The following is a 25,756-nucleotide window of genomic DNA, read 5'->3' as shown; positions in this document are numbered from 1 at the left end:
TTTTTTTTTTTCAAATAAGTAATGAGGAATATTTAATAAAAAAAATAGGAGTAAAATAAGACAAAACCAAAATAAGTTAACTTTTTCTCCAATGCTTGTGCTCTGTAAGGGACTGAGAAATAAATATTCAAAATGGTGGAGGGGTTCTTCTTTTTTTTTCTTCTTTCCACACACACAAAAAACACACAACCGTGAGGAAAGGAAAACAAAGAAACCTGTGGTTGAAGAGCAAAACCAGTGAAATTATTGGCAATTATTGACATCATACAACCAGTTTTGTTTGTTTGTTTGTTTGTTTTTTATCTTCTCGCCACACGTCAAATACCAGAGCGCCAGAGGAATGCCACATGCACAAGTCATAGAAACAAAAGAGAAAAAAAAAATCAAATAAATTAAAAATAACAATAAGCAGTGCCACGTAAAATCTGCACCCTCCAACACAACTCCTACGGGGATGACGATCTGCTCGGGTGTTTTTTTTTTTTTTTTTAAAGTTACACAGGCTCTCTCGTTCCTTCTCGGGGTGTGGGAACTCAAACCAGCAAAGGAAAGGTGCATTCACTGCCGCCGTGAAGAGGATACGGCAGTGAACGCACCGCTAAACGTTGTCCTAAATATTGAATTTAAAATGTACAATAAACACAAGTCAAACAGCAACAGAGGCAGAGCTCTACTTGTTTTTTTGTTTTTGTTTTTTAAAGAAATTCATTTTTAAAGATTCATTTGTTAAGCTATGTGTATGCACAAAAAAAATAATAAAAATAATGATTTGTTATTGTTTGTTTTGGACGGTCAAGCACGAGTCTTTAAGTAGAAGAGGAAAAAACTAGGAGTTGCAACTGAAGACATGAACTACATGAGTTATTGCTTGTTACTGCTGGAAAAAGGACGTACATCTATTCCAAAGTTTGTAGCCGTTTGGACTTTTTCCTTGTTGCTGTTGTGTTATTTCTCTTCTCAGTTTGTGCCTTATTTGAAGGATAGCTTTAAAGAAGGCAAGTGTTGGGTAGCTTGTTGTAGCTGCTTGTCTGGTGGGGGGAGAGAAAACGAAACGAAACTCGCACGCACGCACAAAATTACAATTTTCACTTTCCGAAAATGAACCAACATTAGGGCAGGAATGTTTTCTTTTTCTTCTTTAAATATAGTCCTCCACATTGGCGGCTGTTTCCTTTCATGCTGGGCTAAAAACAATCAGACGGGCTGGGTTTGCTTTAAGAGCCCGGCTGTGGTGGATCTGACCTGCTGCCTCGTCGGTTGCTTTGTGTCACGGTAGCACCAATTTAGGAGTCCAAGCCTCTGTGGTGTCAAGATCATGAAGTAAACAAAAAAAATAAAATAAATAAATAAACGATAAGACAAGAATTATATTTAGAGCTGCAGGGATGATTTTCAAGGCCAAGCTGGATTGATATGGCAAGATTCACCCCAGTGTTAAACCAGTTCACGTTTATCTGAGCCCCACAGCAGAGACTTTAAAAGCATCAGGTCCACATTAAAGAATAACTTCTGCAGAAGTGCACTGGGAGGTAAATTAGGGGCTGTCAATCTTCTAAAAACTTCCAAAAACTCAAACGTTTCATAAAGGAACAAGTAAAAACGAACGACTTCTTTCTGTCGTGAACACATGAAGTATCTGATCTCCCTTTAAAAGAACCGGTTGGCAGTCTCGTATCACTACTTTGGGGGGGTCTCCGGTACCAGTATTGGTCGGGGTGGCTCAAAGTCCAGCTCCTCCAACCGCAGGGTGTGCTGAAATTAAAACGAGTCGGCGGCGGCAGCGAGGGGCTTGGAGGTGGTGGACAGTGGGATCGGTGGTTTGTCAGGCCGCCGTCGCAGGTGACAGCATGGCTGGATGGAGAAACAGACAGCAGGGCAGGCAGGTTTGGCAGGGCTGGAGGTGGTGGCTTTAGGAGGAAAAGGCAAGTTTGACACTGCAGGAGGAGTAGCCCTCGTCACTGGCCATGCTCTGCAGGCTGCTGTGGTCATCCAGGTCGCTGGTGCTGGCTGTGCTCACACTGTCCAGCTCTCCATGGGAGAACTCCGTGCTTTCTACGTCCACCTCGATCTCCTCTGCAGCCGAGGACCGAGAAATGGATCGATGAGGAAAGAATGAGAGAGAGAGAAAAAAATTGAGTTAATTAAAACAATCTTCAATATCTATTTGGTGACAAATCATTCTGTGAACTAGGCTACATATTGTCACCTTCTTAAAAGGGATCTAGGATTAGTTGTAACATTAAACTTTGTTTGATAAACATTTATTTTAACTGTAAAATTAAGACTGTAAAAATACTGTAGGATGTTTAGTTTTGTAAATTTTTAAAAATATATTTTTACACACAAAGCATTCTGGGTAAATGATGACCTTGGTGCGAGGCTGCTAGCGAGCTATATCCACCCTGAAGGTTAATCTTGGACAATATCTGATGATCGACTCTTTTAAATGAAACCAGAGAGCGTTGACAGAGAGGAGAAGGTAGAAATGACTCAGCCTGGAACTGAAAATATAGATGGAGGACAACAGAGCTGCTTCATGGAAGAAGAACCTCAGCTTAGCTTGTTAGCCTTTGTGCTAGCACCGATGCTATACTGCCTTATATGTATTAGCTCAGTGCTAGCGCGACAAACAAGCTAATCTGAGGTCCTCCATCTACGTATATTTTCAGTTCCAGGCTGAGTCTTTTCTAACTTCTCCTCTCTGTCAACGCTCTCTGGTTTCATTTAAAAGAGTCGATCATCAGATATTGTCCAAGATTAACCTTCAGGGTGGATATAGCTCGTTAGCAGCCTCGCACCGAGGACCTACCCACGTCATCATTTACCCAGAATGCTTTGCGTGTAAATAAAATGGCCCCGTCCGTGTAATATATTTTTAAACTTTTAGTTTAAAAATGATAAAAACTGAACATACTACAGTTTTTTTACAGTCTTTATTTTACAGTTAAAATAAATGTTTATCAAATAAAGTCGAATGTTACAACTAATCATCGGTCCCTTTAAAATAAATCGCTGAAGTCATTTTTTCAAGTTTCTCAAGAAACACAAAAAATTTTTTTAAATGTACTCGACTGTTTATTTTGATAGACTTGAAAAAAAAAAAGTAAAAAATATGGTGAATATTTCAGACAGGTGTCAATATTTAGATTGTTTAAAATCTGTGTAATTTGTAAAAAAAAAAAGTAATAAATGATATCTAATGATAATGATATCCAATATCCAAGTGATAAATACACATTATAAATGTTCTGTACTTTAAGCAAGATTTTATCTTTACAAGATTTTGTTAAAACTATTGTTCTGTGTCTTTTCAGTACCAGAAACCCTCGGTCCAGTCCTCACTCACCTTGGTCAGAGTCAGAGCGGTCAGAGCAGAGGGTGGAGCCAACGCTGTCCATGCGTATCCTCTCGCCCTCCCCCAGGCTGCTCTGGACTGCAGCACCGCTGCCCCCCCTCAGCAGCTCCAGCTGACGCTGTAGGTGCCTCTGCTCCCGCTCCAGAGACTCCAGCTGGTACTGGCTCTTCCTGTCCGCCTCTTCAAGTTTCTGCTCAGAGGGGACAGAAAGGTGGGGACAGAGGAGGGGGTCACTGGTGATCACCTGAAATCAAGGCTTCTGTGCCAGCCCCAAAACAAATGCAAAGATTTGGACGGACGAATGCGCGTTTAGACAAGAAGCAGATCAACTCCAGAACATCTCACAACAAACAATTTCCTCACTTGACTTGCAGACACACACAGTCTTGTCTCATAATAGTCACAGTAACGTTATCACTGCAAAAACTGTCCATCATAAAGTTTTAAAATCTTATATCCAGCCAAAATGTCTTTTTGATCTTGTTTTGAGACTGATTTACTAAACAAGAACTGATTGTGTAAGAATAATAATCTTGTTTTCAGAATGTGTAAGATTATTTGTCTTGTTAGTCTGAAAATTTGACTCAAATTAAGTCAAAAATTTCTGCCAATGGAGTAAGAAAATTTTACTTGGTAAGATTCTTGAAATAAGAAAAAATTGAGTCAAATTAAGTAAATCAGTCTCAAAACAAGATCMAAAAGACTTTTTGGCTGATATAAGATTTTAAAACTTGGTAAGATGGACAGTTTTTGCAGTGTGGAGGAGCTATTAAGGAACAACAAAGTAATGAGATACTACTAGGTGGTATTTACTATGTATGTAATCAAAAAATAGTAATATTACAACTGTAGAAACAAACAAAAATGCCTCCCACGTTACTAATTATTGTATTCAGTGAGAAACTGCTTGTATTTTCCTCCATCTTACCCTGAAAATGATTTGACACTCTTGTGGTGCTCACATTGACTCCTTGACTTTCTGCCTTTGTTAACAGGTTGTGTCATTAGGATAGAAGCAGGGGCCGTGACAGTGCCTGACACAGCAGAGCAGTGCTCTAACCTTACAGCCCAGTGTCACGCTCGCCAGCACTAACGAGCGTGACTCTGAGTGACGGAGCAAAACAATAGGCCATCAATAAGCAATGGAGAGACTCCAGTTGACAGCAGCAGAAGTGTAGTGGGGAACAACAGTACTGGCTTTATACTTCCTCCCCTCGACACGTGGACGCACACCGACTGGTGCTTTTCACACGCAGACTGCTCGGTCCGAGGCACTCACATGCCAGTTTTTTTTTTTTTTTTTTTGCATAGATGGAAAAATGTGAAGCAGAATCTGTTTGTGCTTTAAATAATTTAACAACTCAATAAAATGTTGACAATTAAACATGTTGTATGCATGTCCGAATCAAGCTTGTGTTGATTTTCAACAGGTTTGGCAATAATCTTACACTGAGCCTATGCAACCTATAACACAATCCAAGCACTAACTCACAGTATAGGTGGGGTAATCTGACATATGATCAGCTGTTTGAAAGAATCTGTCAGATTACATTACCAACCAACTAAATAAATAAAGGAAATCTAATAAACAAAATGTTCCGTCTTCATATTACTTTCAATAAGTAACTATGACGCCTTGTATGTTTTCCTCAGCATCTAAAACAAATGAACTAAATAAAACTGCTTAGAAGTGTTTGAGTTGCAGGTTTCAGTTCTGCTCCCTGACTGCTGCCGCTGCTGTTTTGTTCAGCAAAATGCAGCCCTCTATGGAAATAAGACATGCTTTGAGCAAAACGTATCTGTCGCATGGTGTCAGGTTTCTCAACAGAAAAACTGCTGTAAAAAAAAGGGGTGGGGGGGCAAATATCTTTTTTTGTCATTCTGTGTTCTGTTGCTCTGCTTCACAAACATGTTATAGTTTAGCTCTGCCACAGGGGGCAGTCTTGGGAATATGTGAAACAACCTGATGTGCAGTTTTTGGGTCTTACGGTGCATCACTTCTGTCTGCAGAAGTTGGAGAGAAACTTATTCCATTATATTCAGAGAAAATACTGGAATGGTAAGGTTGGAAAGTTGAAGGTCTCTCACAAACCTCAAAATCCAAAATGGCTGCCCTGGGCATTAAAAACGTGTGGTAATAAACTATTTATTTACTTTCCTGGCACTTTGCATCTCCTCAAATAAATAGCAAAAACAATACTTTACGAGTAGTGACCACGTCACAGTATCTGAACGTAAAAAATACTTGTTTTGTGCTGCTAATAGTAGTAAACCTGGTCACTGAGCGCCATAACGAGTCAATGCCAATTTTCTAAGTTGGAAGTGGAACAAAGTTAACTTGGATGTGATATTAATCCTCAATAACACCTCAGCAGAAAATGGAATGCAGCACTAGTTCTGTAGATTTCCTAATTACAGAAACTACAAGAAGTCTAGTTAGTGGTGAAATTAAATCAGGTATATTTAGTGTTCAATGAAAGCACTGGTAAACGTGGCCTTAGATAAAACCTACAATTCTTTACTCTGATTTCCTCATTCTGCATCCATGTTTTACTCAAAAGTGCAGTTAAATCCCATGCAACACATACTGTTCAATTCTTTTTAACACGTAGAAAAATAAAATCTTCAGCTGCGTTTATCCATTGCTGCTGTTCCACACCAATGGTTCCTCAACTTTTCAGTCTTTGACCCACAAAATAACAGCAGAAGAGACCTGCGCACTTAACATTTTTTGGTTGATAAACATTGGTATCAGGTCAAATAAACAAGGGCATAGCAACAATATTCACTATGTTACTGTTTTCCACTTTCATTACACTAACCTCACTTTTTGTAACAACTAAGGCAATAAATAGTTGTTAGTGTTCATTTTTAAATGCAATTAACTCAATAAATCTTTTCATGACTCCACCTTGAAGTTTCGGGACTCCAACATTGGGAACCACTGTTGTACACAACCACTGCCAGTTTGCCTTGCTTACATTTTTGTAGCCATTTACCAATTTGAGACCTGGGAAATTTAAGAATATACTGAACTTGATTTACTTTCAAATTTTGCATAAATGACATATTTAATGTGGCACTGTGGCTCTTCATATCACTTTCACTGACATGCTTAAATTAAGTCATGAAGAATATCAATGCAAGGACCAATGCTTAAATGGCTGAATACAGTATTTTTAAACATTTTTATTTTCCTCTTTTAACTATAAATATATTATACATATGTATTCTAACTTCTGTCCAGGGTGTACCCCGCCCCTCGCACTGTGACTGTTGGATATGGGCACCAGTGACCCCCATGACCCTGAAAGGAAGAAGCGGGCATAGATAATGGATGGATGGTTTTACTATATCCTACATTAGATTTGCTGTTTCGCTGTGCCTCGTTACAAAACTCTCTCAAAGTCACATCTATTTCATTGTCCTTTTCTGTTTTAGCGTGGCATTGTTTAACACACAACAAGCATTAGCGGATGTACCTTTATGTGTGCTTTGGCTTTGTTAAGTAGGCCCAGGGTGGTGTGGCGGCTGCAGTCAGGTCCCAGAGGTATGAGGGCCTTCAACCTCTCTAGACACAGCCGCAGGTGAGCTCGTCTATACAGGAAAGACAAACAGGAAGGAACAGAATACCTGGATAAATACAAATTCACAATAGGGTGTAGACAATGTCATTTAAAAGGCATCCTGGAAGGCAAGTCACCTGTTGAAAAGTTGTTCTGTCTGTTTTGATTGTCTAATAACTACTATGTTCAATCAACTGCCTTAAGATTCCTGAAATTCCTAAAACTGCACAGACGCAAATCAAAGTGGTTTGTAATCTTTTGAATGCAGACTTAATAAGAACTGCATTTTTACCCCACTGAAAGAATCCAACAGCTATATTTTGTGGCTTATTTATAAGAAATCCCAAAACACAAAAATCACATATAATTATAACATAAACATTGAGGTGATTCATTATGTGCTGTGGATATTTCTTGTGTCTATCTTTGTTACAAATAAATTTCACCAAGTAGAAGTAGAAGTAGGATGGGTTATAGCGGCTGTGGTGTAATGACATATTCTTAGCTCTGCACAGCTCGTGCACTCCATCACCCTGACGTTACCGTATTCTGAGATTGGAGAAAGGCCATAGGTACTATCTATCCAGCTAATGGACCCAACTTCAGAGGTAAAGAGAGATAATTGTAGCTTTAACCCAATCAGGGATCCATTAGTAGGGCCAGCCCTTTAAGGAAAAAGGTTGAGAGACATTAGGAGTCAGTAGACTCAGTGGACTGACCCAGACTTGTGTTATAATCTCAGGGGCAACCCAGAAGGAGACGAGCACAGAGGACCAGAGCAGGAATCCAATGCAAATGCTGCACTTTGCTACGCTCTGCTGCTTTTTTAACTGGTGGTTGCGTGCAAGCAGAGCATATCTGGTTGTGTGCATACGAGTGGGTGTTTATGTGTGTGTGTGTGTGTGTGTGTGAAGTGGTTAAGCATGGATAGTGCTGATAAGAGCAAGCCATTACAACCATTACACCAGTACTGTATGGGCTATTGTATGGGAACAAATGTGGCATTTCTGCAGACTAAACACACCAGCAGACGTCTGATGCGGTCTACAGTGCCACAAGTTTGGAAGTCACAAGAAAGAGGCGCACACACACACGCACGCACGCACGCACGCACGCACGCACGCACGCACGCACGCACGCACACACACACACACACACACACAAAGAAAAGGTTTGCATGATGCCCATCAGTCTGGCTCAGGTTATCTGTCTGTTTAATCAGCCCTATTCAACCACCTGGACCACAAAGATGTATATCCATACCTTTCACCTGTACACACACAGACATCAACCAGCATCTATTCACATTCTAACAGCTGGTAAGGTGGGGTGGGGGGTCGGGCACACCTCTCTCTCCACCTGGGAGAGACTGCACACAAGTGACGGACGAATATTTCTTGACAAGGTTTAGTTTCTGATGATTGTATTCACAATCATTTATGGTTATGGAGGAACAAGGCATTAAGTCTATTTTACAATTCAAAGTCGATGCTCCTATAAATTATTTATTGTGATGTTACAACTGAAGACCTTTTTTTAAATTACACAGAACAGCAACTGTGTACTTGACACAAATGTACACTTTATAGTTCTAAAACCTCACATCTTCTGAGTGTGTATACGTCTTAGTCACTCCTACTAATTATACTTCTTAGGCACTAGCTACTTTCCTCTTAGTCGCAGACAGTTTTTCCCACAGATAACCAGCGTCGGTCTGATAAAGCTGTAAGAGACGAGCAGGACGCAGCAGTCATGTGTGGGCCTGTCTGTCTGAAAGTCCTGCCTGTCGGGCATTAAATCAACCAACTCCAGACACCAGAGACTCGGCTGAGACTGAAACCACCATCTCAGCAGACAACCTAAGATAACCCCCATTTACAAGCGCTCCTGCTTTTCGTCCTTCCCTTTGACTTTACTCATTGAAAAGAAAGAAAAATGGTTCAGAGGGAGCCCATGTATGCCAACAGGTACAGCGGAGTTTCACTAAATTTCTAGCCTTGGCAAAGACAGAAATATTTTATGATTGCTCCAAACCCTTAAAACCACAAATGAGGTGTCACTTGTCGGCCTGCTGATTCAACACAAACACACTAATCACAAGATGACGTTGCTGTGGATGAAAAACCTCACCTCTTTTAGACTTTTTTTCCCTATTGTTTTAGAGGTCACTTTTATTTCCCTCTTTAGGCACAAAAAAGAAAATAAAACAACTTGTCAGCATCATTAAGGGATATTTCTTATTGATGGACACAAGTAAAAAATTCATGCTGGCATTTTTCCTAATCTCTCTGTGTGTGACACACCCAACTCTGTAGCACTGATAATTATAGATGAGAAAGAAGCCCCCAAAGCACTGGAGGGGATGCCCAAGGAGAATATGTTGTGAAAGACAAACATGGAAAATGTACATTTTTGCAACTCACATTGGATATCCTGGTTTAAGAGGTCACAAACTTTGGAATCATTCTTGCAAATAAATTTCCCCAATTATATCATCATGGTCATGGGTCTTTATGAAGCTTGTACAAAGAATGCTCGCTGGTGAATCACCACCACTAACCAGACAGCAGATTAACTTGTTTGTTTCAAGTCAAAAAGCCACAACATGATGTCGTCATTTTTACTCCTGACAGCCGGTATCCTGAAGTCTCTACGTTTTGATGAGCTAAATAGGGTTGATTTACAGGCAGAGCCAAACATCACCCTATCTAGATGACTTTTAAGTGCTTCAGGAAGAGGTCAAAGGTCATTAGCTCCCAGTGATAACCCCAACACAAGATTGGTATCCCTAAAAGTGGTTTGTTTAATAAGTAGACCCACAGATGAAGAGATTAAAGCAAAAAAAAAAGAGTTGAAGCTTGTGACCGTAAATACCTACATGCTGCAGGCACCATCTTTTATATATAATATTTAAGCATATATTCTCCGCCCTCTTGGAGCCACATAACCAGCAACACAGGTTTCTGTTTTCAGAGTTCTTAGAAAAGCCCGGTGCAGGTTACATAAACAGCTACGGATTTACCATGAAGCCTCATAACTTGGCGTCCTTGGCTGCTAATGCTCAGGATTTGTTGAGTATGTGTGGTAAGAGGATGTGACATTGCAGAAACACAGGGTGTTTCCATGGCTTGCTGTTAGTTCAACACATTGGTGTTAGGGAGGTAAAACTACTCTAAATGAAAAAGTGGCCACACCCTGAGCTTATTATTATCAGTGTGCATTGCCAATGCAATGCACACAATTGTGATTCGTTTCCCATCCAAGTCATCTCCACTTTGGCACACTTCTCCTCCTGCATACTTTGTCCTAGAGCTGCCATTGTAATTTATATCTGTAAAGCTCCTGTGCCAAATGATGGCTATGCCTTTTGGTGCCTGTACAACTTATAGTTTTTGAAATATTTATGTTTAATAAATTATAATGGGAGTCAATGAACCTTGTATTGGTCCAATACTGCCCCCTGCTGTATCTACTCAGTATGGAACTGCACCATAGTTTAATAATTATATTTAATCTCAATTACTGCAGTGATTAAAATATTGATACATATGTAATTTTATGTATTACTATATTATTGTCTTTTAAGCATAAACATCTTAAATGATATTGCTCTACTGTTGTGATATTATGCAGTTCTTTGTCAACGATCGTCATTGGCAATGTTGCCTCTATCTACACACATAGAAAAAAACACTGGGATTGTACTTTCTCCCAGCACCAATGGTCTTGTGGTTAATGCCATAGCCTTTCATGTGGGGAATCAGGGTTCAAATCCCAGCTACAATAAAATTTAACAAAAAATTTATTCTAACTTCATATTTTCACACAATTACCCTCATTACAAACACCTGCTGACAGCCACAAGCTGGTACTTGATTAGAAAACACATTTGAACTTGGTCAGTTCATTCTGCAAGTCCATTGCTGCAGGCAGTGACATGCTACAAGGCAATGCACACTTGTTTTTACATCGTAAAAACCCATGTCTAGTTGTTATTATTATTTACCTGCTTATTCAAACAGATGCTAAGACAAAATGAGACGAAAACTTTTTAAAACATAAGATCACATTTAATCAAACAGACATATTTTTCTTCTCTTCTTGCCTGGTAGGTACATGTGGGCAAGCAGCTGCACCTTTAAATCCCACACTCTCTTTGACAGAGTACATCTATGGACAGATCGATCTATAACGTAAGCAGCTATTAAAAGAAAACCACATCTAACGCTGCCACTGAAGCTGCTGATCTCCCCCATGTGCAGGGGAGTTACCTGGAGCTCACAGAGAAAATATTCACAGCCTCGGGAACAAAGGATTCCAGGTGATTTTAGTTCTTGTTCAACCAACAATATGATGAACTGTGTTGCAATTTATACTTGCACTGTATTTTTATAGTTAAAGTCAAGCTTGAATAAATAAAATGTATTTAATCATTTGAACAAGACAGGCACTTGGAAATAGATTGTTTTAGATAATGACACATTTTCATTCAACGTCTTTGATGAAAACAATTAACTCCAGCTTTCAGTTCATTTCTCATTGACATTATGCGCTCCTCTGCTGTATCCTTAAAGGATGGCAGGCATCCTCCAGAGACAATGAGCTGCTTCTACTCACTTCACTGAAGTATGTAGGCATGTGTGTTTCTGTCAAGCTTGGGACTGTGCTGTGTGCATGTGAATAGGTGTGTGCCCATGACTTGTGTTTCTGACAGGCCCCAGATGGGTGCACAGGGAGGCAGCTCTGCCTTTTGGCTTTGACATGTGAGCAAGCAGCCAGCCAGCCCCGGGTCACTGCACCACACCTTTCCTCTGCATCTAACCGGCTCTTCAGACAAAACTTTACTTGAATCATTATGTTTTTTTAAACCTAATCCAACAACTTCTTAGCTTATTTCAAGTTAAATTATAAACTGTCCCTGCTGGTATGGAAAAGCTACCTAACATACAACTCTAGCAAAAGCTCTCAGTGCAACGGCCCACCACTCAGCTTCTATTGTTCCTGGATCATCCACACGTGCAGAGTGCATGTGCTGCTGGCAGGGCACCGACAGGAACACACACTGCAGCATGCATGCTAAATGTCATATAAAATGCGATTAAATTACAGACGTACGCTGACAAAAATGTTTCAAATGTTTTTTCAGTGTGATTAGTAGTGGAATATTAGTGGCTACAAGCTGTAATTCTCATCTCATTGAGATGACGAGAGCAATCAGAAGCAATGTTGAAAATGTCTCAGTGATTGTGGTGGAATAATGTATGAGAAAACTGATGAACAAAAGCTTAAAGGGAAAAGGTAGTCATTTATGTATGAGCAATATATATTGGAAACAAAACCTAGCATACCAAATATGGTGCTAAAACTGTGTTATAGTTTGTTATAATAAATCAAACTATTTAGCAAACAGAAATTATGTAAATACAACTTGCCTTCAGTGCTAATCATACAAGGTTTGTTTAAAAGTTTAAAACATATTAAAAAAAATTTTTGGGTAGCTATTTTTGTCAAAACCAATCTTTTTGTACATTTTCCGATGGTAAAAACCATTTGTTTATTGCAGATCTGGAATAAATTGAAGGGCTTGTGATGATATTAATTTGACTGTTTAAACAAAGAGGCTTATTTTTGTTCCACATATAACACAATAAAACAAATAAAAACCCAAAAGAACTTAAACACAGGAAAATTTTTCAGAAATAAATCTTAATGTATGATTTTAAATAATCAAAAGCAATTTCTATAACTATTTAAGGCAAATATGGGCTCTTAATACAATTTAAATCCTCAATTAGTCCCAAATTATCATCATCTATTTATTATTATGCCTTTTGATGTTTTTTTTTTCATTAGAACATATTACATAAGGTATTTTCTGCTACTTCAAATTCTTTTCACTGAATTATATAATGGACATTGTGTTTTTATATTTCGTGATCCCTGTCTACAGGATTAGATCTAGAAACTAAACTGTCTTTGATCGGTTTTTCAAACTCAATCCATAGTCTGTCTCAAATAAAATTAAGATAAATTTTGACTAAAAATGAGAGTGCCTGTGTTTAGCTTTAATTTCTTAATCTAAAAAGGTTATCTTTGTTTGGCTTGAGCAAAAATGGCCAAAACAATTAGCAGTCTGTGGTGAATTTAGGAAAAACGATTCAAAAGTTTCATATTTAAACATTTAACCAGACATCACATTAAAGTCTTTTTTCCTATTTGTTTCAAATTTTGATTTGTGCATCTTTTACATTTCAGCATTGTTACAGTAGCTTACTGTATGTCAGCTTGTGAAAAGAAAATATACTTTTGTGTATGTGCTCTTGAATAAAACACTTGAAAATGAGAGTCATACAGACATTTTTTCAGTATTCAACTAACAAAGGCACCTATATATATATATCTTAAATTATTACCTTTTTTTTAAGCTGAATGCTCCTTGAAACCAGCTCTTGTAGCTGAAGCGTTATTGGTGAAGAAGAAAAAATATATAGCTGCCCTAGATTCAAAACCTGTGAAAATGTAAATAATGGATAACTTGTCAGGCCTTCCAAGATGTCTGAAATAATTACTGGTTGGGGCTTTAAAGGAAAGAGTCACATTTCCAGACCAGATACCAGTCAATATGCTTCTCTTTGCCAAAACCCCCACTCTCTAAAACCCATTTAACACATACTCACTCTCAAACACACACTCATTTTGACCTACTTATACATAGGCAGAACGCAAACGTGACCCTTTCCCCACTTATTACAATAATTACAGATCAGCAATGATTGCTTTTTGAGTTAATCTTTTAAATTGACATAAGAAAGGAAATTAAGACATTATTAGACAGGCCATTAGAGAGAAAAAAAACTTCTGATTTATGAGTCAAAATCTACTCTTCATCTTCAGTTCTGCTCCAACTGAGGCTCTTTTAAAGACAACACAAATATTTTAAAGTAGACTAAGCCATGGCAAATAAACTCCTCATGGCCTCTCTTTATAAACATTTATACAATTTGGTAAATGCATTTTATTTTCCTTTCATTACTTTTAAAATAATTTTACACTTCCAAATTCATTTTGTTACTATAAAATAATAAAGGGGTTCAGTCTCTGGGGTCACACATAGTGAACCAACATGTGGCACACCGAAGCCTCACTCTGCAGATGGTTTCATGTAATATACATATGGCTAGGGGCGGGTCTCAAGGTCTCCAGCCAGACGGCAGTCTATACATTTGTCCCTGGTGCTGCTCTGTTTTAACTTTATAATGGGAATAAATTGTACTGGTGACAGATATGTACACTCCAACAAGTTACAGGATCAATGGATTAGGGTTGGGTAAAATCATGTCGTGTGCAATTAATTGTCAGTAAAACTTTCAACAATTAATATTTGCCACTTTGTAACCCTATGAACTTGTTTAATCACCTGAAACTCCAACATAAAACAGAGAATGAGGAAAGCGAGAAAATGTGAACCAAGGCTATGTCTGCCACATGGACTATTTTGCGGATATCGCCATCTTTGCCTAGAACAAAGCATTATGGTCCAGTTTGGGGGCATCCGGTGCCAGTGTGTGAATGCAATGACTGTGCAAATAAGTTGTAGAGATCGCTGTGCTATGTATTACTATATGTGCAACTAGATTTATGTAAATCAGTTAGAATATATTGAATAAAAACACAAGATTGTTGCCACTAGGTCTAGTAGATCTTGTAAATCTAGTAGATCTTAAATACATTTATGTGGTTTACAGAGATCTTGGCCGTGGATCATATTTCATGACAACAGATCATTTTGACCACTTAATACTGTACTACAAATAGCTATGCACCATCTTAAAACTTGACCACATCTATCTAATGGTGTACGCTGTGTTTATTGATAATAACATACACCATGCATCATTTACCACCCTTAAAACAAAAACACATGCTTTAGTTTAATATTTATGCCAAATTTGATGTGTGGCCAAGAAGGATGTTTTAAACTCAGGATTTAATAAATCATAGATTATATGCAGATTGTACGTTTATCACCCAGCCCCACTGGTCATAATGCTTTTAATAATCACTGTATACTGGGATGTTCTATTGATACTATTGTAATTATTACAGTGAAATTATTGCACAACAGTATAACCTAACATCTATTTTGCATCTTCAGATTGCTATTTTAATCAGTAATCCCAACATTTGAGCAGCGTAAAACTTCTACACACTTATGCCCTTTTTCTGATTAGAAGTTGGTACCTCAGGAAGCAAAAGAAACATTTTAAAATGTGCAACACCTTTAAAGCTTGAGAACCTGTCCCATAATTGACTTTTCTTTTGTCTGACCCCTAACATTCCCACAAACCACGTGCCATTTCCAGTAGGCGGTACTAAACGGCATCCATGAAATAGTCCAAGCAATGTAATTGTCATCTATTAAATCATCATATTAATTGTTATCTGTTAAATGCCACAATCAATCGTGATACATTTTTATGATGCTATTGCCCAAATCTGGCAATAGTGTCATAAAACAATGGATAGACGTTTGCTTTTTCTTTATGCACATTTAACATTTTACAACTGAGGCCATTTTGCATCATTTATTTGCACTAGTATCATAACATAATATATAAAAGAAGCTCCATTTGGTTTAGCTTGCTTTCAACTAAACAATGGAAACTAGATCAGCAGTTTTCTATATATTTTATTCTTTATATTTCTAAAGGAAACACAGCGTTCATTGCATTAGCTCACCATCTTCTGTTTAGTGATTTTCATCAACACAAAGCAAAGACAATGGTCTTCTAAGACTCAGATTTTAATATCTTTCTTGCATCTTTTGAAGAGGTAGGTTTATACTCTCAACTCCTACAGTGGTTTTTCACGACTGCTGTCTAGATGCAGCTATGGTCACAGTATTTTACAAAATGGCACCTGACTAAATAAAAGGTTTTTTTTCCCCATAAGGAGAAGCTACATCTCACTAGATTAACTGCAGGAAGAGTCATTAAAGAGGCACCAGCCTGGCTGCAGAACCGGCGTCCTTCATAGCAGCTTAAACCACAGCTTTATCATCAGAGCTACTGTATAAGTGATCTGTGCAGACAGAGCCAAATTTAAGTGTTGACTGTATCTTTATTAAAAAAATCATTAAGTCATGTTTACTTTCGTGTGAATAGCTTTATGGGTTATAACTTGATAGCTGGTTTAGGCTCTAGCACATGACTGATCTCTAAAGTCATTTATAGCCCTGAAATTATAATATGTAACATTAAATAAGAGGTATTATAATTGTTTATATGCAATGAGAGAAAACTGTTTTGTAGAACTTAAAAAAAAGTTAAAAGGCTTTACATGAACATAGAATTAGGTTGGCAATGCGCTACGATTATCGTTACAAAACAAAACAATGACAAAAAAAAACTAAACTACAATGAATGTGTTCAAAGTTTTTTTCTTCTTTTTCATTCTCAAGTGACTTGTTGGCTCGTGCAGCACATTTCAGCTTTTTCCTACAAAACTGGAACAATCTCTGTTTCACATCCACTGTCAATGTGTGCCATCCTCATCCACTCTATGAAACATGGACAGATGGGATGGATGTAGAGTCAGAGTGAGATATAGAGGGTTATATAGTGAGCAGGGGAGGGAGGAGTGTTCTGACTGTATAATCTGCCCAGAAACTAGCCATAGGCACAAACGTGAGGCGGTCCATCAGGACCTCTATGAGGTTTGGCGATGGCAAATGACTAAAATCTGCTCCATTTGCATCAAATCTTCTATTTTAATGTGAATGTATCATGTCATATGGTAAAATGGTGGCATTTTCATTCACTGACAAAGCTTTTATCAATTGCTACTATGTACTTTAAGCACTTTCTTGTTTGAAAAGGTTCAGAAAATAGGAAAAAATCTTTGGTAGTATTTCAGATGAAGAACACCTGTCTGATTGAGACTGAAAGCAAGAAAAAAAAAATGCTGAGAGTTTAGGATGTGTTGTGGCATGTGGGTGGATGGGAATGAGACCAGTGAGAATTCAGGAAGTTGTGACCTCAATCCCAAACAAAAAAGAAATTCACTGTGCAGCAGAGCTCTTTCCAACTCATGTGGGAGTGATCAAATGCAAATGAAAGTTCAAACAGCAACACAGACATTTACAAAGCCAACACACAAATCCCAAGGCCACAAGCAGTAAATAAACTGAATTGCAGTTAATTACTGGGCAAAAACATGCTGCTGTCACGCAAAACCCACTGAGGCCCACAGTCGTGACACATGGCAGCCGAGTAAGTAGAGGCATGGAGGACAGACTGCGTGAAAAGAGAAGAGAGAGAGGGGAAACAAAAAAAAAGATGAAACAATGGAGCAATTTACTCTTTGCAAACAGCCGTCACACAAATAAGCATGTGCTCACGTACACACGCATGTGCCGAGTTTGCTGGAGTTGAGAAGGGTGGTGGTGGTGGTGGTGGTGGGGTTGGGGGGCGCTCTGTGTGGCTGGGCGAAGAGACTCTGGGGCTGAAACCCATCACTAAGGCACGGATTAGTTCACACGTGCACACTGCTTTTTAATCTGCTCCACTGACAGAGCTTGGAATAGAGAGTAAAAGAAAGAAGGTGAGACACAAAGAGATGAAGAGAACAAACAGAAACTGAGCCTCAGATTGGCAGAGACAACGAGAGACGGGATGAAGTTAGGGGATTAAAAATGGACACGACGGACATGCCATTTCTTTGGCGTGGTATTATCTATAACACACAAATATCTCCATCTTGTCAAATGGTTTTTGGATGTTTTGACACAGAACAACTAAATTAAGGTGTCTCCTTAAACACCAGTGTTTACAGGCTTCATGAGCCTTCCCTAAACTTAATTTTTCTTTTTAACTTTTTCGAACTACAGGAGTGGAAGATGAAGCTTTGGATTAAAACTCCAACATGGGCTGCCTCCAAAAATGTGCCTAGTTTAAAAGCTTGTGAGATCCAGCCAGATGTTGGCTTTGGGAGCAGGTTGGAAGACAGGGTGAGCATGAACAGTATAGCTGCATTTCCACTGACCATGAAAATGCGCAAATTAGAATTTCGAAAATAGATTTGCTCAATGGAAACATGTCAATTTCGAAAAAAAATATGTCTTCCGACAAAATGTTTTTGCGCTAGGATGAGATGGTATTTTGGCCGTATCAAAATTGGTGCTTTTCGCAAAACTGCAATAGAAACACTTTTTTCTAATCACGGGAGTCACATGATCAACAACCCGCTGTTTCTACTGGCAAAAAAGATGATGAAGAAGAAGATAACAGAAAGTAGAAGTAGTGGTAATATCACAGAGGTAGTATAAAATAGTAAACTCACCGACTACAATTTCCCAAAAAAACACAGCATACTTAGCGGCTCCCAAGTAAGGGCTTATCACTGGAAAGCCTCGATAAAAGACGCCRACGTCTCCTCTGATGATGAGCGCTAGTGTCGCGGTAACAACATGCTATGTGTTTACATCCATCGCCTCCATGTTTGTAATGACTTATTGCGAGAACAAACGTATTCACACGTGACTTTAATAGCATTTCTTATTTAATGGAAACACCGCAGTTGCGAAACTGTGTTTTTTCGACATTAACAGAATATCGACAAAGTTTTACGCACATATGCAATGGAAACACAGCTTATGTTAAGGGGCTGTCCTGTCAGAACACAAGCTTCTTACAGTTCCTTTTAATACACCCCACAGAGAGATAGGGGGAAAAAAATCAACCAAATATGCTTCAATAATCTTTAATGCACAAAACACATTTTTTAAATCTTATATTCATTTGTTGGTGGCAGGAGGAGCCTCTGGTTGTTTTGACTGAATCACTTACAAATAATGACAATGATGCCTTTGATGATGAGGCGTCATGCGAGAGATCTGCTGTTGAAAATGGGGTGACTTCACTGTCTGATGTTTCTGCTCTCTGCTCTCATTGGTGAAAAATATAACCTCCATGATTGGTCTGCAAGCAGTGGTGTTTCCCCGTTTCCCCAGCTGTGCTACTAAAAATAGAAGCCGGAGTCAAATTTAGCCTGATGTTGTGTACCAATAAATACATCCATTCAACCTCCATTCGCACTTTATTTCTCAATTTCCCTCGCCCTCTCATGTGAAAACAATTCGGATGAGTGTAATTTACCAATCTGATTAAAGAATTAAGTAAGAAGATGTACTTCTTTTTCTGGAAAGGTACATGACAACAACCTTCTCCGTGCGTTAACATGTTAACAGCACAGGTTGGACAGATCACAAAACCTGTGTGGGAGGAACCGAACACTGTGCAAAGAGCTGTGGTACAGCCTGAACGCACAGTCCCTACTATGTGCACAAAAAACTAAAACAAGCTTTAAATGAGAGAACATTTTGTTTACCAGCTTAAAGCTGCTGACTAAGTTCATACAGTACCATTACTCCTCAATATAACAGGTTAGGTAAGCACTTTTACATGATAAGGGGCACAACAGTGATCTGAGTCAAGATTTGAATGTGACTGATGGGTTATCCTCTGATTGCTGACATTCTGCCACCTCTGTAGGGCTTCCCTTCACCTGCCTGCTGAACATCTGTGCAAGAAAAGGTACTGAGGCAGCGAGAGGCTGACTTCCGGTTCGACGTTGTCCTTCTCAGTTTGACAGCAAGCCAGTGGGGATGCCAGGATGTGCTCACCGGGGTTGTGCAGCTCTGCACTTTTTGCTGTGAATTCCACAATAGGTGCTTTTGTAAGCAAATGCTTTCAGTCTCACATTACATTTGATCCAGAAACGATGCAAATAAAAACACATTATCTGACTAAAATGAAAGATAAAGTGAAGCAGTTAAAGACTATACTCAAACTGTCTTGACAGACGGACAAACTGCATGTCATTTATAATATCAAAGCTTATATCTTTAATAAAATGTATCATAGATACATTTACATTACAGATGCAACCTCTGCCAAGTTTGTCTGATTTGAGAATCAGGTCGATTTGTTTTTAGACCAGGACAACAAGGGATTTTCCTGTTTCTCCATGCTAAAAGGAAGTGTCTTAAAGGCATAAGTGTTGCAGACGTTTTTAAATCCCAGCAGGAAGGTGCTACTGACACGTATCAATAAAATGCAACTCAGTCTTCCACATTACGTCACATTCTGAACAGGTTGTCATGACCTGTCTTTTGTGTTCACTACTAAGTGTACATCGTAAACAAAGTACTTACGTTCAGCACGTTGTGACACTGTGAGTCAAATTAATCTGTCGAAAACAGAATGGCCTCATCAGACTTGTATCTACAACTCCATTCTGGCTGTGGTGGCAGGTGTGACTATCCTACTTTGATACCAGATCATGCTTCACTGTGGCAATCATAGCACTATACACAAATCAGAAGTACAGCTCAGTTTTGTGTGGAACTCCAGGTCTCTTTCAGTCAGGTCTGTTTGACAAATCCCTGTACTCATCCTGCTACTTCTTTGTCCTCTGAGACCATCGTAGCCAACCCATAGCTGAGCAAGGCCAGTTAGGAACAACAACTAGGTGGCCTAATGGAAAGGGAAGTAATATTGCCCCAGCACGTGCGCTTGCTAAAGCTGGAATCAACAAACCAAAGATCAGGTCCCTTAAGCTGCTTTTCTAAGCCAAGAAAAGCTTACATGTTGTCACGTTGGTCAGAACAAGTTTTAAGGCCCTGGGGCAGAGCCTGCGACTATAATGTACTCACTGGGAGGACAGAGAGACCAGTTTTCCTTTATTTAAGGAGCATCAGCACAGCCAGAAAAAGAAACTCAAGCCTATTCATGTTGGACTGCTCATTCAAGCCCAAGGCTGGAAGAAAGTTTTTGAGTTCAAAGAAGGGACGAACAAACCTTCAACAACAAAAGTGGGGTTTTGAAAACTGCAAATCCACTTGAAGTAAAATTCAGTTTCAGGCCAAATATAAATACCACTCTTTAGTAAATTTTTTACAAAGCTCTGAAAAACAGCTAAATTAATAAGAAACTCATAAGCAATCATTCTTATTAGGGGAGTCCAGATATCAATTTTTCTCAAACCAAGCACAAATACTTCAGTTTGGGTACTCAGTGATACCGATTACCAGTGGTGGGCACAGTTCCCCTTAAGCACCAATAGGGGAACTAATTTCCTGATTAGTGCTTTAGGTCTTTTGCTAATTTCTTAATTCATTAGTGGATTAGCACTTGCTAAATTTATGGGCTAAATTTAAAAGAACTAATTGAGTTCTTTATTGATCAACATTATTGTCAACAGCTGAGGGTGAAAGCTGTCAGATGTGTTGTTCATATGTGTGTCACTTATCCACTAGATCAGTGGTTTTCAAACTTTATTTGCTTCCGACCCACAAAATAATAGTTGCAGACCCTCGTGACCCCATATATTACTTGCTTTCATATGCAAACTCTGCTAATAACTCTGTTAAACATGGGAAAAATAACTATAAATAAACCTAGTAACTATGATACTAATTTTTATTCATTTATGATTATTTCAAAAAATTGTAATAATCATGATGAAAATATTCCATTAGCCTTTTTTTGCATTTAAATTGATATCTGGAAATCATCTGGGGACTCTCACTTGATGTTTTGTAACCCACAAAGTGGTCCCAACCCCAACTTTGGGAACCACTACACTAGATGAAATATTAACAATATTCTGCACACAGAAAATATTGTCTCATATTGACTCTGAGGAATGTTCCATGGGATTTTAGTGCTTTGGAATTAGCTTTTGCTAAATCTTTGTGTTAGTGCTTTAGAATTAGGGGACTTAAATATTAAAGTTAGTGCTTTAGGGTTAGGGCAACTAATTTTTAGATTAGTGCTACCCACCACCGCTGATTATTGATACCAAGTACTTACTGTGTTAGAACTTAAACATTAAACAATGAATATCAAAACAGATTTAATTTATTTAGAACCTGGCACTAAATCAGATACATATCTGATGTTTGTCAAAGTGATTTTCTCAGTCTGAAAGGTCATGTCGCATTTCATCCAATTTTTACGTCAGTGAGGTGGGGATATATAGATCGATCGAAGTAATAATGACACAAACCTCAAGTCATGCTGTTTAAATCCTGTAACTCTGCATGTCTTCGACTACAGAACAGAAGTCCAGTTGCTTTGGGTTTTTTATTTTATTTTCCATGTCTGGGATGACTGAGAATTCACAGAAACATCGGATAGTAATGTTGTCAGACTGTGTCAATATTAAAGTTACTGGATTGATCTTTAGTTTTACTTCCAGCATGCCATTGTAACTCCACACATCTTTAGCTACAGAACAGAAATCCAGATAATCTGTCTTTTTTTTTTCTTTGAATTTTCCATGTCCTGGATGACTAAGAATCAACAGAAACATGATAGTAATGTTTCGGACTGTGTCAGTACTAAAGTTATTGGATGAAGATTTTGGTTTTAATTCAAGGACATCACCCTCCTTCCATAAATACAGGGCTGCATCAGAGCAGTCAACCAAAAGGCAGGTTCAAACAGCCGTCCGATAATAATTTAACCAGCTCTGATCACACAACTTCACAATCAACATGTTAACATAGCATCCACGGATAGAGACCTGTTTACTCCTGTAAACAGCAAGCAAAATGTGATGCCACATCATCTTCTGCACATGTGGATCGCATCAACGACATAAAGTATTCACACTGGAGTCTAATGGTGTCCATGCAAAAACTTGCTTTTGGTTCGGTGTATCGGAGCAAATGAGTACTGAAGTAAAAATGTTGGTATTGGGACACCACTAATAAAAAACGGCTTTAAGTTAAACCATGTTGAACTGAAATGCCATAAACAGTCAACATTACATGGTAGGTGGTTGAAAAATCATACACTGAGGCATAAAAACATTTGCCATTAATGTACTCTACATGAGATGAAGATAAATCAACATCTTGGTCTTGGGAATTTATTATCAACATGTTTAAGATGCAAAGGGTTTTAGGATCAAAGCATTAGGAATGTGAGCTTGCAAGTTATTTCTTGACAAACTCAAGTGTAAAACAGCATAAAGTTGTAGTGGCATGGAAGTTAAAAATGGTTGTTAGAAGTTACATGATCAAAGTCACTACATTATCTGGTCCCTCTGCTCAGGCTAAGTATCTGGTATGTTTTTTTTCCTACTTTCTGTGCCTTTCATCCACCTCCTGAGGTCTCGGTTGTCTTGATGAAGTCTACACTTTACAGAGGTTATCAACACCCATGGTAGCCATGCAATGCAAAAACGTCTCGTTTGCAGCAGATACATAGGGTTGATAAGTGCAGGATAAAAGGCTGCCATCAGGGTTTCAGATGGAACAAAAGCTGCTGCTGTAATTGTAGGATCATAGTATAAGCCTGACACACTTGAGTGAACAGCGATGCCTGATACACATAACTTAAAGTCGGGCACGTGCTGTAGGGGAATTGGATTAGCTGCTGGCAAAGAAGGGGGATTATAAATGATACTGACTTTATAGATGGATTACCATTGCCATTTTTTACCTCTTTTGTTTTGCCTGTGGAAATTTGTATTACAAAGAAACAACAGCTCGTTGAATCAAGATCAGAATAATAGAAAAAAAGCACATAATATCCGTTTTCAGCCTGCTCTGCTGTAGTTTTAGGATTATCATTTATGTGGTAAAAACAAACCACTGAATTAACATTGATGAATGCAAACCTAATGGGAAGCAGTCTCTTTACAAATTCCACTGAATCAATTACACAATAGACCATTATGTAATCGCTTTTCAAATTAATCATAATCTACTAATAACCCTGCAGCAGTCTTAATTCCATGATATACCACCACTGACAACCGCTTCACACTGATCCTTTTTGTTCTATTCTTCCATTTACAGGCTTTACTCCAGTCGGCTCTGATTGGCAGACGTGGCTATATGCCATAAATGGTCATAGTAACAGGCCGTACGTAGATAAGCAGCAAGAATGTGGAGGGTGTCTCTAAATACGATGTCCACACAGTGTTGTAGGATTACACAAATGAGTTGGCACTAATTTTGATATATATTTGTGTGGGTGGAACACTGAAAAATTCAGCCCTGGCTCTGTGTTGCAATTTGCCGAAGCCAGTCATTTGGATGGCTGGTTATGCATATGAGCACCAAAATGACACATCAACTCGGGTCTATATTTAACTCACTGGATTTCCTTCCAATGTTCCCATCCTTTCACAGGAAGCTGCCAGGGAGCATGGTGAGAAAAGCAGGCTGAGGTGATATGTAATTACACTGAATTGATCCAGCCTCCTACATCCCTTCATCGTACCCACACACTCCAAGATAATGAAATGGAAGGAGAGCGGTTTTTCTGTTTACAATAAATCCTTAAAGGCCAGACATTTTTATCTAGTGTGTCAAAGGAAACCCTTTACAGTTTGACTCTTGAAGCCTGTGACATCAGAGCACAAACGGCAGCAAACACCCAACGTGGGTGGCAATCTCAATCTGATAAAGACCTGCTCTCGTTCTCTTCAGAAAATGGCATGGTTAAAAATTATAAATCTATCGCTCTGAACACTCCACTTCTTACAGTGTTGACGGATACCATCTGAAATGTTGAGATATGATGTGTGCTTGGAAACCACCATAAGGACATTTTTACAGATATAGGGTTATCTCAGTAGTCACTACTACATGCCTTTGCCAACCTAAAAAAAAAACATTTCTGTGTCAAGATAAGAACTTGCTTTATAATTTTTAGTTTTAGCATTATTTGTGTGTGTGTCTTTAAAATTTTAAGTTTTACTCAGAAACCAAGACAAAAGCTTATATATATATATATATATACTGTATGTATGTATGTATAAAGACAGACTACAGAATGCAGAGAATACACTTACTAGGCCATGTGGCAACAGATATTTAGTTGAATACATGAAGAAAAAGATGACATTTGTGTCACATGGTCCACACAACATTGCAAAAACAATAACAGGAACAACAGACTGTATGAGGGAAGGGAGTGCAGTCCTGGACATTATTTGCTGTACTTCTAGTTTTAAAGGCCTGTTGAAGAGGAAGTCTTTAGCTAAGGAATGACAAAAAGCCTGCTTTAACAAAATGAAAGTAAAACTGACTGATCTTGTTTCCATATGAGGGTAGGGTGTGTATGTGTCTACAGGCTGTGCAGGGACAGAAATGTAAAATGTAAAAACTCACCTGTTCTTTTCCAGTTCATTATGTGTTGACCTGCAACAGGAGAAAACAGAGACAGTCAGATGATTCCAGAGTTCACTGCAACACACACGTCAGGCTAAATTCAGACCTATTGCATTGAGTCAAACAGTAAAAGCACAAGTTTCTTTTGTAATATCTGTACTATTAAGAATAAGTATATTGACTGGCCAAACAGGCTCAGATTTACACAATACAGACCAGTAAAGAAAGCAGTAAATCCAGCACTCTGAGGACTTTATGTCAACAAATGTTAAAATGACATCCAGGAATGAAGGATGGCATGACACAGCCTCTTCCTCAATAATACACAACACAACTCTAAGATGATGTCGGTGTGACACTGAAGGCACTTATGCCCTCACCGAGTACAGTATAAAGTCTACAGTATGTGTGTGCATGTGCTGCTGGACAACATGCACACACATACACACAAGTAGGCAGAGTTCAGTGTTCTGTTAATAATGTAAAGTGAATCAGCTGGTCCTTGAGAGTATCTTTGTATGGCAACAAACTGAAGAGAGACAAGTCCTCCTCGTGACTCTTAAATGGCCCGAGTTCCTTTCAACAGAAACTGCACTTGGCCATGTCTGAGTACAGGAACCCTGGTTGTGAATAGAGATGGGTACC

At 38.7% G+C, this 25,756-nt stretch overlaps 1 protein-coding gene across 1 annotated transcript; it reads right to left on the bottom strand.

Annotated features, from left to right (window-relative positions):
• On the bottom strand, nt 1-25,141 carry LOC106533412 (max-interacting protein 1; the record flags this gene model as incomplete). Its single annotated transcript, XM_014029687.1, is given in 4 exon segments — nt 1-2,073; nt 3,347-3,545; nt 6,838-6,952; nt 25,112-25,141. Coding segments are annotated over 4 exon segments (508 nt in total), but the record flags the coding sequence as incomplete, so codon positions are not given.
• Nucleotides 25,142-25,756: the final 615 nt, after the last annotated feature.

This window comes from Austrofundulus limnaeus, unplaced genomic scaffold, assembly GCF_001266775.1.
Source record: "Austrofundulus limnaeus strain Quisiro unplaced genomic scaffold, Austrofundulus_limnaeus-1.0 Scaffold941, whole genome shotgun sequence".
Lineage (NCBI taxonomy): Eukaryota > Metazoa > Chordata > Actinopteri > Cyprinodontiformes > Rivulidae > Austrofundulus > Austrofundulus limnaeus.
This window is presented reverse-complemented; position numbering and strand designations above follow the sequence as displayed.